Consider the following 14,409-nt stretch of genomic DNA (forward strand, 5'->3'; position numbering starts at 1 on the left):
ATCATTTATTAGCGCAGCCTCTTAGTGTGGGCATAAATTACCCCATGTGTCAAAATGTGTTTTTACTAGTATTGCTTGTTTTAGCAAAATTTACAGCAGGTTGCCGGGTGGTCGCATGCACAACTTCTCAAGGTTGATTGTTCACTTTTTGCCTCCGCTTCCTTTTCACCCCGGTTTTTAAGTGCCGGCAGGACCGGAGCTTGGAACGGTTTGCCTGAAATTGTGTGGCGAGGAGATTAATCTGGGGCGTGTGTAAGATGCAGCCATTCCTACCCAAATGTGGTTAGCTTGCCTCAAGCTAGGAACGTAGTGGGGTGATGTTCTCTGTCAATCTGGTTCTCTCCTCCAGTCACCAGTCTGATTATATAAGAGAGTATTATAAGAGTATTATTATTATAAGAGATGCAAACATCCTTTATTCACTCTCTCTGCCCCGTGCATAATTTTGTAGATGACAGCAGCGCTGTCATTTTCTTTTTGAAACTAGATTCTGTGCCCCCTTCTCCAGCCCTTTCATTTTCCTTTTGGTGTAACTCTTAACAATTCTCTGCATTAGTAGAAAAGAGCAAGAGTCCAGTAGCACCTATAAGACTAACAAAATTTGTGGTAGGGTCTGAGCTTTCATGAATCACAGCTCACTTCTTCAGATACAGCTAGAATGTGAGTCCCGTCTGTCCTTATATCTTGGAGAGTGGAATGATTTCAGATGCCAAATGACAATAGCAGGTAGATGGCAATAGCCGGTGAATGACAGTAGCAGGCGTGATTGGATTGGGTGGGGTATGCAGAGAGGTAGTAGATGTGGAGAAATGAGCATCAGTAATGGGACAGGAAGCCTAGGTCTCCATTCAGTCCACCAAGATATAAGGAGAACCCACTCTCCAAAATATAAGGACAGCTGGACTCACATTCTAGCTGTATCTGAAGTGAGCTGTGACTCACGAAAGCTTACCACAAATTTTATAGGTGCTACTGGCCTCTTGCTCTTTTCCACTGCTACAGACAGACTAACACGGCTACCCATCTCGATCAATTCTCTGTGTATGTCAGCGAGAGCCAGAGAGGACGGGGAAATGAACCCCCACCCCCTTACATAGATGAATTTGGCACAAGGGGAATTACTTCTTGGGGCTTTTATTTTGCACAGGCTAATTTGCAGACTTCCATCCTCACAGGAAACAGCACCCAGGGCAGCTTCTCGGGGCCGTAGGGCCCAGTCTGGGCTAGTGCTACTATGGACTTCTTGGACTTCTTGGACTTCTTGTTCCCAGCTTTTCTCCTCCTCCTCTGGCCCAGCCTGTCATTCTCCACCTCCTGTCTTGCTTCTTTCCTACTTGTTTCCTCCCACCCTTTCCCACAATCTCCTTTTCTCCACTGCTGCGCCTGTTTCCTTAAGCCCCGCCCCATTTCCTCTCTCTTCCCAGGTGTCTTTCTCCCTAACCTCTCCTTTGCTCCTGGAGCTTCTCCGTTCCCACCCTGAGCTTTGCCTCCCTCCACCTGAATATATGCAATTGCACGACTCTCTGACTGCAGCATGTTAGGGTTACCCCGCAAGTTCACACGTTCCTTCCCTCCCCCTCTCCTTCCGCACTATTGTGTTTCTCTCTTCTTGTATTGACATTCCCCTCTTCCTTTGTGGTCTTAGAGCTTAACCGTGCTTAGCAATGTGTCTCCACTGTTATTTTCATTAACTGTAGTGCCAGACCACACCGTGGTCTGGAGCAGGCTTGCAAACTGTGATTTGGGTTGCTTGCAACCAATGGAAACTTTGGTGCCAATGTGATGCCAACCGCTTGCTTGCGTGTGACCTTGCCCGATGGTTGAAATCCCTCTTGTGAAGCCCTACTCCACATCCCACCACACTCTGGGGTGAATTGGGCAGCTGCAAAGGTCAGGGCCTTTTCTGTGACAACCCCAATGGGATTCCCTCTGCGCGGCACCCGTCCTGTTTGCTTTCCAGCTCCAAGGAAAGACTTGGGTGTTGGTTGATTGTTTAAAGCCTTCTGCTACTTGGGCCTTTTCCTGTCTTCGCAATCCATTTTAATCTTTGCACACTACTGTGCTGAGATTTTTTAAAACTCTGCGCTATTTTGTGCTGTTTAAGCTGCTTTTATTGTTGTCAGCTGTGTTTATCATATTTTTGCCTTCTAATTCACCTGCCCCAGGTGAATTTTTGTTGCTGGGGGCAGCAGTAATATAATGTCTTTAGATAGTCCAAGGATTGAGAGGTTGGAGGGGGGGGGGGGAAATGCCCTCATGTGAGGGGAGAGAAGGAGTACAAGAAGTGATCCCAAATTTGTTATGCCACATTAGGGGCTATGAGATCTTAGAGGGAAACTACATGAGACTCTTGGGCACGTGTTAATAACAACAACATTCGATTTATATATGCTGAGCTTCAGGATGACTTAACACTCCGAGTGGTTTACAAACTATGCCATTATTATCCCCACAATAAACACCCTGTGAGGTGGGTGGGGCAGAGAGAGCTCTGAGAGAGCTGTGACTGACCCAAGGTCACCCAGCTGGCTTCAAGTGGAGGAGTGGGGAATCAAACCTGGTTCTCCAGATTAGAGTCCCACACTCTTAACTACTACACCAAACTGGCTCCTGCAAGGTGTTGGGTCCTGTAAGGTTCCCTGGGTAATGCACAAAGAACCGCTGTTTGATGCGATTCTCTGCCGGGGAATCTCTTACAAAAAGCTTCAGCTTGATTTTTTCCTCTGGGAGCTCAAGGATGGGAGGGGGGAGGGATGTAAAAAGAGGCAGGAAACCCAGGGTGGCCTTTTGCAAGAAAGAGAGAAAATCCATGATGGTGATTCTCTGCTGGAGAGAAGAGCCGGGGCGGGAGGATTCTCTCTTTAGCAAAAATGCACCCTGGATTTCCTCCCTCCTGTTACGTCCGTTCCCCCCTCACCCCGTTGCTAGAGGAAAACTCGAGCTGAGGCTTTTTGCAAGAGAGAGAGGGAGAGAGAATTGCATCAAGTGGCTGTTCTTTGTAAGACTACACTACCCAGGGAACCTTGCGAGGCCCGACATGTGAAGAACACATGTTTGACGTCTCGTATAGTTTGGCTCTCAAATTCTCTGGCTAAAAGTTGGGTCTTCTTAGAAGGAGCCATCGAGTGGCACTCTAACCTAATTCTTTTTTTTTTTTTTTAACAGACTAGCCCTTCTCCTGGAACCGAGAACGGGGTGTCCCGCGACGCTCTGGTGAGTCCCTGGAGGAGGATTTCAAATATGTAACTTTCCTTTCAAACCGTTTCATTTAATCAGAGTGTTTTTGCTTGCAAGTTGTTCTCCTGAGCTGCCTTAATTTTTTCCTTCCTTTCCAGAAGCAAGGGATTTGGCATTAAGACAGATCGGGCTAAAACATGCCATGCAAATACCCTATGGGTAATCTCTAAACTTTGGCTGTTTCTCCTCCTTACTTTTCCAGAGGTGAGAGGAGAACGTCACCTGCCCCTGGTCAGAGATTTATCATTCAGAGATAGTTTCCCGGGGGTGGGGGTGGTAAGCCGTGTTGGTCTGCAGTAGAAGAGCAAGATTCGAATCCTGTAGCCCCTTAAAGACCAACAAGATTTCCAAGGTATAAGCTTTCAAGAGTCAAAGCTCCCTTTGTCAGATAGATAAGGTGCTATTGGTCCCTAATCATTCAAAGAGCAGCAGTGATCAATGTCCGTTAGTCAGGACTATGATCATGTAGGCTAAAGCCGCTGGAGTGGGATTTTTGTGGCAAGGGGTGCTTCTGCATCAATTGAATTTGCTCTCGTACTTGGTGTAAAAGAAGTCCAGGGGTTTCTTAGCTCTTAAATGGTATCATTCCGGTTCTATGGACACCCCATTCGGGGAAGCCTCGAATCTGATCTTCCTAGTTGCTGATCCAAAGTGTGAAACTCTGTAGGATACATGGCCGTCACTGTCTGCTAACAAGAACAGTTTCTGAGTATGTGACTGTGGCAGGTAAAATTCCGACCAGAAATTTGATTCCCAGTGCATTGTATAATGGGCAGTATAATGAGAAAGGTACAGTATATTTTAATTTTTCTAACTATGATGCTGAACGTAGCTGTTTTTACATGAAGCGTGTTTTTTTTACCTTGTGATGGCCTATGGCTGATGACAATACATCTATTACTATTACGACTATTACTAGCTCCGAAATGAAATGTCAACCATTGAACCCCCTCTCTCTAGTAAGTACAGACCCTCCTTGCCTACTGTTTAGACTGGCACAAGCCACCAAATTTACATTTAGAAGGCAAACCATTCCCTTATTTGTGGGAAAGGAAAGGAGGGGACTCTGAGGGGTGGGATTGAGGCCGAAATCTGTTTACCTTCAGCAGGGTTTTTGGTGGGGGGGGGGGAAGAGGTAGTGGAACTCTCAAGAGGGAAATGAGGAAGAAACACACGGGATTCTTTGAAATCATATTATTTTCAAGCACTGTTGCTGAGTATTTTCAAGAGGTGCCGGAACTCCATTCCCCCATGTTCCCCCTGAAAAAAAGCCCTGACCTTCAGTGACTCTAATACACTGCAATTTTTATATCCCCACCCCTTTATCTGCATAGCCCTACCCACAGCCCTGTGTTGTGGCCACTTCAGAGTAAGACAGCGTGTAAGGACTTAGCTGGCATGTGTGTTGTGCTCATACCCCAGTCCTACTCCAAGAGCTCAGGCTAGCTTGCATATATTTCCCAAGCAGGTATCCCTCCCAGACACTTTTCCGTGCTAGTTTCTCTTCGCTTTAGCAATATCGTGCGCCTTCAGACCTTTCCATGGGCCTTCATTTATTATTTTTTAATTTTTTTTTAATATTTTTTTTTTTTGCTGACACTAATACCTGTGCTTTTGCAATGAGTTTTCCACGGAGCCCTGCACCAGCTTGCTCTTTTCTCCTCCCCCCACCGCACCTCCATGCCCCCCACCCCTCAGGCTGACAGAAATTACCTTCTGTTTAATTAACATCTTCTCCCCCTGCTCTTTATATACTGCTGCATAATTGCTCAGAGGAAAGAGAAACGCATAGCAGCTATATATCTATATATAGCCGTACGTATAAAATAAAAATAATTCACTGGGAGAGAGAAAGGGGGGGGAATCACAAAGCCATACCCGCATCTCTGAAATATAATCTGATCTCATGATGGCAAATCTTCACTTTTGGGGGAGCTTGTTTTAGAAAGGGGGGGGTCTTTTTCTACTCTCCATAATTTTTGTGTGTGTGTTACTCTCTCTCAGCCTCTTCGTTTCTACTTAGGTGTCCTCGTTGCTTCCAGCCATGTATCTCCAGAGACCTTAATAAATTGGTTGTTTGTGCCCCATCTACCATGCTGACTCTCTAGGTGTTTTACTGCCACGGACCAGGGGTGGTTGAACATGTGGGTAGGCAGATAGAGATCTCTCTCCCCCCCTCAACTTCAGTTGTCCTGTCTGGTTTTCTCCCTAACTTCCTCCAAGGATCTCAGTACATGCCTCGTTCCTCCCCACGCATTCCTTACAGCAAGCCCTCCAAAGTAAGGCAGACTGAAGGAGAGTGTGACTGAGCTTGCATTCAGGCATCCCTTTGAGATAGGATTGCTAGCTCCAGGTTGAGAAATTCCTGAAGATTAGAGGCCTGGATCCTGGAGAGGACGGGCTTTGGGGAGAGGAAGGGCCTCAGCAGGGTGTAATGCTGTAGAGTCCATCCTCCAGATCAGCCATTTTGTCCAGGGGAACTGATCTCTGTCACCTGGAGACCAGTTGTAATTCCAGGAGATCTCCAGCCACCACCTGGAAGCTGGGGTTCTAAACTAGGGCTTTGATGGCTTAGAGTCCTGGCTCATGGGGGACCTCAAACCCCATTTGTCCTGTGCCGCTGCATCCATTATTCACGGCTAGCTGGGGTGAGCTTCATGGCAGAGGGGTGAAAAGTAGGGGGAAATGCAATATAATAATCAGGTCTCCTTAGCCGCTAAAGCTGCCTTCTCCCCTTTTAGGTTTTTCATAGAAATTGCATTTTCCAAGTTTCTCTCCGTGACCATGAGGGCTAGTAACTTAATCATGACTATATATTAAAGCAAGAAAAAAAACCCACCCCTCCAAACAGTGGCTGTAATTCATTGCATGCCAGCCAGTCCCCTTGGAGTAACCTCCCTGCTTTCCAAACAGTCTGTCGCTGAACGAGGGAGCGCCTTTTGTCCGCAGCGGTGGCAAATGGACTGAGGCGGGAAAGGGAGCTGCAATCCATTATTATTATTATTGTTATTATTTTTAATTTTGGCCTCTCATTTCCCTGCTGTCGGTTTTGGCCCATTAAAATTTGCCTGTCCGCTCCGCAATGGGAAGTGTAACCTTGTGGGTTCGCTGAGCGTCAGCACCTCGCTCGGATGCCGTTTACAGCCACGTTTGTCATTCGTGGTGTGGGATCAACTTCTCCTTGAGTCCAGATGCTTGGCAACACTGCCGCCTCCACGGCCCCCTTCCTCTGAGGACCCCCTCTGGCTTTTGTTTGCTCTGAATCCTCCCCATAATCCTTCAAGCACGTACAGAATTTTGAACAGGCTTTCTTGTTCATTTCTCTCTCTTTAAAACGCTCCCCCCCCCCGCCCCGGACACACTAGCTGGACATGTCATTCCAACACAGATGTCAGCTTGGTATTGATTTTAATACAGCCAATCTGATTATAACAGGAGGAACACACAACATCCCCCCGCCCATTTTTCTTTGAATTAAAACTTGTAGAAGCTGAACTCTTTTCAGCTCTTCATTGTATCCAGGGCTTTAAGTTCATTAAAATTCTGTGTTAGGCAATGCAGGTTGTGCACCAAGAGGCTTTGGATCCTATGTTACTTCAGCTGCTTGGGTTCTCTCTGCATACTTTGAAATTTTCTAGTCCCGTTGGAGGGCCAAGAGGGATGCAGAGCACCAAAAAAAGGGGCAACCAAAAACTTTCAAGGGTTCGAGCCGCTTCCTTGCGAGGAAAGAAGAAAGTGCTTGGGAGTTTGTTAGTTGAAGGAAAAAAGGCAACTGGACAGTGACGCAGTAGAGGGAGGTTTATAAAATGGTGTATGGGGTGGAGGGAGAGAGCGAGAGCACGTGCCCTCTCAACATTTTGGGCCTTTGGGTGGATCGATGGGCAGCAGATTCCAAAGAGACCAGATTTTTTAAAAAGTGTTTCTTCACACAATGTGTAACAAATTTATAGAACTTGCCATTGCAAGAGGTGATAAACATCTACTGGCTTAGGTAGCTTTAAAGGGGGATTGTACAAATTCATAGAGTTGGTAGCTACTAATCGTGAAAGCTAAATGGAGCCTCATGATCCAAAGGCACTATACCACTGGGTACAATCATCGGGGTGGAGGGGACGGCTGTTGCTTTCATGCCCTCCTCGTTGGCTTCCCAGAAACATCTGGATGGCTACTGTAGGAAACAGGGCTAAATGGAATGCACTTCGGCCTGATGCTATAGAGCTCTTCTGATATTCTGATGACCTGCCTACCGACTACTTGACATTTATTTTATTTTAAATATTTGTATCCCAAATTCCTCAGTCAGCAATTGGCTTCTGAAGTTTCAATGGATGTTGCCTGCAAAGTTTTAAAATAACAGTAACTGTGCTTATATACTCCTTCTTCTAGACAGACTAGTGCCCCACTCAGAGAGGAGAACAAGGTCAGTGCTATTATTATCCCCACAGCTGGGGCTGAGAGGAGCGGCTTACTCAAGACCACCTGCTGAGCTCATGGCAGTAGCGGGAGTCGAACCAGCAGAGTGCTGATTCGCAGTCCAACCACTACAGTACAGCAGCCTCAGTGCCCATCCCTCCCCAAAGATGTTACTCTTTCCTGGGGTTTTTGGCCTATTACATTATTGCTGCTACAGTCTTAGCAATTCTGTGAATGCACAATTAAAAACAGCCCAATTTCTTGAGTCCGACAGCAGCTAAGTCCAGATGTTTGGGGAAGGTTGAACAGCTGTTCTCTAGGGTACTTGGCATTGGCAGTGTTAAGTAAAATGACGCTGAAAATGTTTGCTAATTATGTGCATAAGTGCTATCCAAGTACAAGCAGGGTGAACATTTTTGCAGTTGCCTTCTGGCACGTGATGGGTTTCTGGTGTAGCTGTTGGCGCTGAATGAATGAATGCCTTGCTCTGTAGTATGGAGAATCGATTTAAAGCAGCCCCAGGGAACAATTTGCAGAGGGAAACTGGTGGTGGAGAGAAGGGTGAAGCAAGACCCCTCCTGAAACCAACACAGAATTTCCATCTCTCTCCCCTCCCGCTATTATCTTCTTTGCGTCTAATTTTAGGTTTTCGAGAGAGAGTTTACAGAATTTGATGGCCACACTGCATCAGTTAGAAAATTCTAGTTTCTGAAATGATTACGCCCCAGTTTGGGACAAAACAGCAATCTCCCTCCACAGCAACGGCCACCTACGGACCATTCTAATGAAGTTCGAGAAGAAATATTGCCCTTACTTATAAACAGTTTTAAAACCGCAGCAGCTGATGAAAACCAACAGAAGCAGGAAAGGGTTGCATTCGTAACTGTAGGCTCCTCCAGGCAGGGGCTTGTTGTTTTGTACACAGTAAAGTACTGCGTGCATGGATTGTGTGCGTTGATTTCACCATATCACTCTTACCATCAAAATCAACAAGACCCACACACCAGCCAGTTACCGAAACTAAAACCAGTTATGTGATAAGGTGTGGGTGGGTGGCTAAATGAAGAGATGCCTGCCTCCTGCCGGCTGGAAGAGGATGCACAAAGACCCCTCTCCAGTTATAAGAAGTCTGGTAGCAGGGCTGGGAAAGATCTTTTTCTGTGCGAGATCTTTGGGAGAGTCATAGGCAGACACAGTGCTCAGAACTGAGCTAGACGGGCCGAAGGTTTGACCTGTAATAAGGCAGCTCTGTTATGTTCATATGGCATCCATGACAAATGCCCAGTCCCTTTTGCACACCTATGATAGCTTGGAAACACCAAGCGAGGCGTCTGCAGAAGATCTCTGTATGCAGGCTTAAGTTGGTAGAGAGAAGGCAGTCCTTGAGGTCATCTGCTTCCAGACCACTCCAGAGTTCTCGATGAGACCATTCATGGTGGTTGAGCTTGCCCACCTGTTTCCGTAGGAGGGTGTGTTCATGGATGTACTCTGAAGTTCTAGCAGGAAGCGTTTGGGCCCAAGAATGTCTGAACTGCCTGGAATGAATGAACCTCAGAACTCTTTGCAGTATGCTGAGGTTTTGTGACAGATACGCTAGGGTTAGCAGAGAGAGTCTGAAAACAGATTGCTTTCAACGATACAGAAATGTAATATATTCCAAGATATCGGCCAGTCTAGTGACATCACAAAGGATGCTTCAGATTAACAGATCTTTCCAAGTGCCAGTTTGGTGTAGTAGTTAAGAGCGGTGGGAGTCTAATCTGGAGAACCGGGTTTGATTCCCCGCTCCTCCGCTTGAAGCCAGCTGGGTGACCTTGGGTCAGTCACAGGTCTTTCAGAGCTCTCTCAGCCCCACCCACCTCACAGGGGAATTGTCCTGAGGATAACGATAACACACTTTGTAAACCAGTCTGAGCAGGTGTTAAGTTGTCGTGAAGGGCAGTATATAAATCGAATGTTCTTCTTCTTCTCTTTCCTTCCCTCTTCCAAGAATCACATTGCTAGTAGCCAGTAGTATGCACCATTGAATTCTGTGCAACTAGTCACCCCGCTTAGTCCCCCAAGAAATAATCATCTTTTGCGGTGCTTGTAACAAATGCGGCTGGTTGTTCTTTCTTTAATGAAAGCTGCTTTTGTTTAGAGAGAAGTGCATGTGAGGTTGGCTTGGCGTGGGTGTGGCCATGCTTTGGGCACCAGCTGTTTTCCCTGGTTAGGAAAAATACCTGGTCCCTGATGCAACTTGTATAAGGCTTTGCTGTCAAAGTAGAAGGTTGTTTGTGAAAGTTTCTGGAGGATGAGTAGACCAGCAGCTGGTACTTTAGCATGCTTCTGGCATCAACACTGAAACTTAGGGTATCCAACATTTTTTAAGCATGAGAGCGTGCATGGTGTAGCCGGAGACCACGGGCCAGCCAGTCTCTCTCCTCCTAGCCTACCTCACAAGGTTGTGTTAGAGGCTGGAGGTGTAGCTTAGAGGAACACTGCTGTGAATGCTGCAAGAAGGGTGTAACATGCATTTGGCACAGTTTGGGAAGCTGGTCCAAAGAGTGCATGTTTGTCTTGAGGCATGTCAATGTTTGTTAGTCTTCCTCCCTCCCTGGACCGGTCTCTTAGAGTTTTCTTAAATGTGCGAATGGACCTTGCTATGGCATGGAGTAGAAACTATTTTTTTAAAGATAGGATTCTCGGAAAGCCCCCCTTGCAGTCTAGATTGGGCCTGACCACCTGCTGTCAGTGAGACAGAAGATGACTTGCGCAAGACAGAAAACCTCTTTTCGGTTGCTGTCAGGAGAATGCATTAATTTGTCAAACCGTTTTTCTATTATGCTTGACCTCTTGGTTAGTTCTGGGTCGAATCTCTTTTTCTTTTCCGTTTTTTTCTTTTCCTTTTGGCTTGGTTTTGTCTCTTTACTGCTGACTCTGTTCATCATTGAGTGGCTTTTTCTTTTCTTTGTGGTTCGTGCAAAATGCACTCTTTTAATCTGTCGATTCCTTTTAATGTGTTGATCTGGACAAATACATCTGTGCGCGCCCTGTCCGCCGATGCAGATGTACTTACCGAGAGAGCATGTGGGAAGGGGAGCTGTCGTCTCTGCTTAAGTCGCCGTGCTGCGGATCAATAGGAGAGTTTCCTTGCAACTCTTAGCGAGCCGGGGTGAGACGTTAACGTTTGATTGAACATAGCTCGTTCCCACCTCCCGCTTTGTACCAGCAGGATAAGCGTCTACCGGGGTCTGGGGCTGGCATGGAAAGCGAACCGGCAGTGTTCTGACTTGCCATAAAGAGGCTTCAGCTGTTCATGTGATGACATACTTGCTGTTGGTATGGAGAGTTGGGGATTTTTGATGACTGCTCACCACTGGCGTTCAGAAACTGCGTTCGGATATGAGCTGCCTCTGATTTTTGGGTGCTAAGGTGTGTTTGAAAAAAAGAGGAGCCAGGTATTGTCTCAGACGAGTCTTTGGCATCAGCAGAGCTTTGGACTTGATCTGATCTGGCAATGCCTCGCATTGCATTCATAGCTGTGTGTTCTTAAGCTGTGCTTTCTTCCATTGAACTAGAAAGTGTGCATACTCTGGCGCTTAGTAATCGGAGGTGTTGCCTGGCTTGTTTTCTGTGTTGCCACTCCTTGTTACCCTTGACTTAAACTAGGGCGACTAAATTAAAATACCTTCAAGTGGGTAGCTGTGTTGGTCTTCAGTAGAAGAGCAGGTTTCAGGTTCAGTCGCTACTGGACCTGAATCTTGCTAAATTAAAATACATTATCCATTAGGAATACATTGTCAGGACGTGAAGATATATATATCACAGGGACCTCTCAAAGCTGGAGCATGTGTCTTTGGGCCCTTTGTACAGAGATAACTTGGTGCGCATGTGCAGATCTATGCACTGCATCAAGTCCTCCACGGCAGCTTCTCTTATCTGAACAGGGTCTCCTGCAGGTGCCACCCTGCACATGGATGAAATCAACAAGAGAGGAAATTAGTCAAGAGATGCTTTAGGCTGATCCTGCACTGGGCAGGGGGTTGGACTAGATGGTCTGTATGGCCCCTTCCAACTCTATGATTCTATGAACAACAGCCCATAGACGGGCTTTCTCTGTGGTGGCTCCTACCCTGTGGAACGGCCTGCCTGAGGAAGTCAGGAGAGCCCCCGCTTTCCTGGCTTTCCGCAAACAATGCAAAACCAAATGAATCAAAAAGGCTTTTGTATTGTAGGGAGGGGCTCTCAGATGCTTCGCTACTGAGCTAAGGACCATAGACTTGACCACTATGTGGTCTTATGCACTACTTGTTGTCTTAAACATGCGTCCCTATGAGCTACTTGTGCTTTATGTGGTCTAATGTCAGCCCTAGAATTGCTTATGTTCTCTTTCTGCATTTCTTCAACTCTGTGTTGGATTCTTGCTAATGCTGTGTCTTCGTAAACTTGTGTTTCTTTACCCTATGGCATTGTTTATGGACAATAAATGACATGAATAAAAAAATAAATAAAATAATAAGTCCCCATTAGCGAAGGCCAGGAAGGGTCACTGGTGGAGGGCAGTTCTCTGTTTCCCCCGTAGATGTGGATAGATGAAACTGAAGGGGCAGCACTGAGGGTGGGGGCTGACTTACCCGAGTGATTCCACAGCCGTTGGAGAATCAAGCTTGCTTCTCTGGACAGTTGCCCCATCACAGGTTTTATTTCTTGGTCACGCCAGAGAGTGACGGGAAGACAGAAACCAAAACTTCCAGTGCTGTAACGCACTTGTGTTATACTGCAGCTAGTTCTGGTCACCCCATCCCCATCTTTAAAAGAATATTGCAAAGCTGGGAAAAAATATTGGCAAGTCTAACCAGAATGACCAAGGGGCTGGAATAACTTCCCCGTGAGGAAAGGCTGGAAAGTTTGAGGCGTCTTCGTTTTTTAAACAGAGGCTTTAAATGGGGAACATGATAAGAGTTTTTCAGAATTAGGGATCGGTGGAGAAAGTGTGGGGAGGTAACTTTTTCTCTGTCTCTAGTATTGCTAGAATCACAATCACCCAGTAAAGTTTTTGGGCAGGAGATTTCGGACAATCAGACTTTTCCATCCGATGCATAATTAGCTCCGTGGAACTCATAGCCACAGAATATAGTGATAGCCTCCAGCTTAGATGGTTTTAAAAGTGTACTAGACACCCATGGAAGTGTATAGGTCTATCCGTGACTGTTAAATGGAACCTCCTTGTCCGCAAGCAGTCTACCTCCGACTCCCAGTTGCTGGTGGGCAACAACCGGGGCAAGCTTTGACTTCCTCGTCTTGCTTGTGGGCTTCTTGGAGGCCTCTGATTGGCCACTTCAGGAAACAGTATGCTGGAGGAGGATGGCCCCTGGTTCTGAGCCAGCAGGCATCGCCTTATGGTTTGTGGCTTATACGGAGATTCCAGCTTCCACTTGGTGGATCTGCGAGCTCCACATTCCCTGTCCTTTGCAGGGATCCTTCTGTGCATCTGTGCAAGCAGAGAAGCAACTTCTTTCTGTGTGCATGTGAAGTTGCATGGCCACGAGAGGTTTTAGGCTCCCTGGAAGGTCTCTGCTAATGACAGAGTGTGTGTGGGGGGGGGGGGGAGGTCAGGTGCTCCTTGCTATGCGCAGCGTATCCTGAAGAGGGCAGCAGCTGCCCACAGTTGGAACACAGGCCTTGCGCGCATCTCATCTGCTGGCTTCGTAAAAGGGCTTCTTCCTTCCTGGCATGGCTTTTAGTTCACCGTTGTTTTAACTCGAGCCTTGGAATGTTTCCCTTGATGCTCCTGATCCCATCTCTTCTCTGCACTCCCAGGGCCACTGGGCACTGTAGCCCTCGGGTGGGAAGAGTGCTGCCGTGCGTCCCTTCCTTTGCGCTTCCCTTGTTAGCTTTACTCACACTTCAGTGTCAGGTCTAGGCCCCGCTAACTGTGGTTCATGGTAGCCAGGTTTCTTTCAACCCTTGTTTGTCCACAGTGTACCTTACTTTCAAAGTCTGGTTGAGGTGGAGATTTGGTTAGCAATTCTGAACTGCGGTTAAAACAAGAGACGAAGAAAGTGGCCGTGCTGTGCCCTTAGATTGGCAGCGTTGCACCTTGTTGTAGTATTTATGTGGCATCATGGATTGTGCATAGCGCGATAGTGCATAGCATTAGCCAAGCTATAAGTCTCTGCCCCAGAGAGCATACAGTCTAAATTTTGACAGGCAAGGTTGATGAGTGGGGAGAGGAATTAAGGGAGTAAGCAAGCAACAAGCCAATCTATCCTGTAGCTCTCTGAGCCAAGCCACAAGTGACGCCTGACACAGGTTGGACACTTGTCAGCTTCCCTCAAGTTTTGATGGGAAATGTAGGCATCCTGGTCTTGCAGCTGTAATGGAGAGCCAAGTTGCAAGACCAGAACGCCTACATTTCCCATCAAAACTTGAGGGAAGCTGACAAGTGTCCAACCTGTGTCAGGCGTCACTTGTGGCTTGGCTCTCTGTCACATTTTTATTCCGTCCACTCTCCAGGGAGCTCAGAGAAGGGCCCTTGGTTATCCTCTGCCAACTTCATCCTTGAAACTGGTCCGATTCCTCCCCCCACCCTCCCGGTTTTATGGCAGGGAGAAGAATTTTAGTGCTCCTCTGCAAAGTTCTAGGTTGGCTTTGTTTAGGTCTTATTTCTGCTTGTGTACCGGGCAAGACAATAAGAGTAAGGGAACATATTGCTCTATGCAGAGGCCCAGTGTGGAGGAGGAGCGCACCTTTCTGCTTGCCTGTGGAAGATCCCGA

General features: G+C 46.9%; 1 protein-coding gene across 1 annotated transcript in view; it reads left to right on the forward strand.

Moving 5' to 3' along the window:
* Window positions 1-14,409, forward strand: part of PEX14 (peroxisomal biogenesis factor 14) — a 140,917-nt gene that overhangs the window by 11,741 nt on the left and 114,767 nt on the right. The window contains exon 2 of the mRNA XM_055001979.1: window positions 3,166-3,213. Within this exon, the coding sequence (XP_054857954.1) occupies window positions 3,166-3,213 (48 nt within the window). The remainder of the gene's footprint in view (window positions 1-3,165; window positions 3,214-14,409) is intronic.

The sequence above is a fragment of the Eublepharis macularius genome, chromosome 17 (assembly GCF_028583425.1).
Source record: "Eublepharis macularius isolate TG4126 chromosome 17, MPM_Emac_v1.0, whole genome shotgun sequence".
In the NCBI taxonomy this organism is placed as follows: domain Eukaryota; kingdom Metazoa; phylum Chordata; class Lepidosauria; order Squamata; family Eublepharidae; genus Eublepharis; species Eublepharis macularius.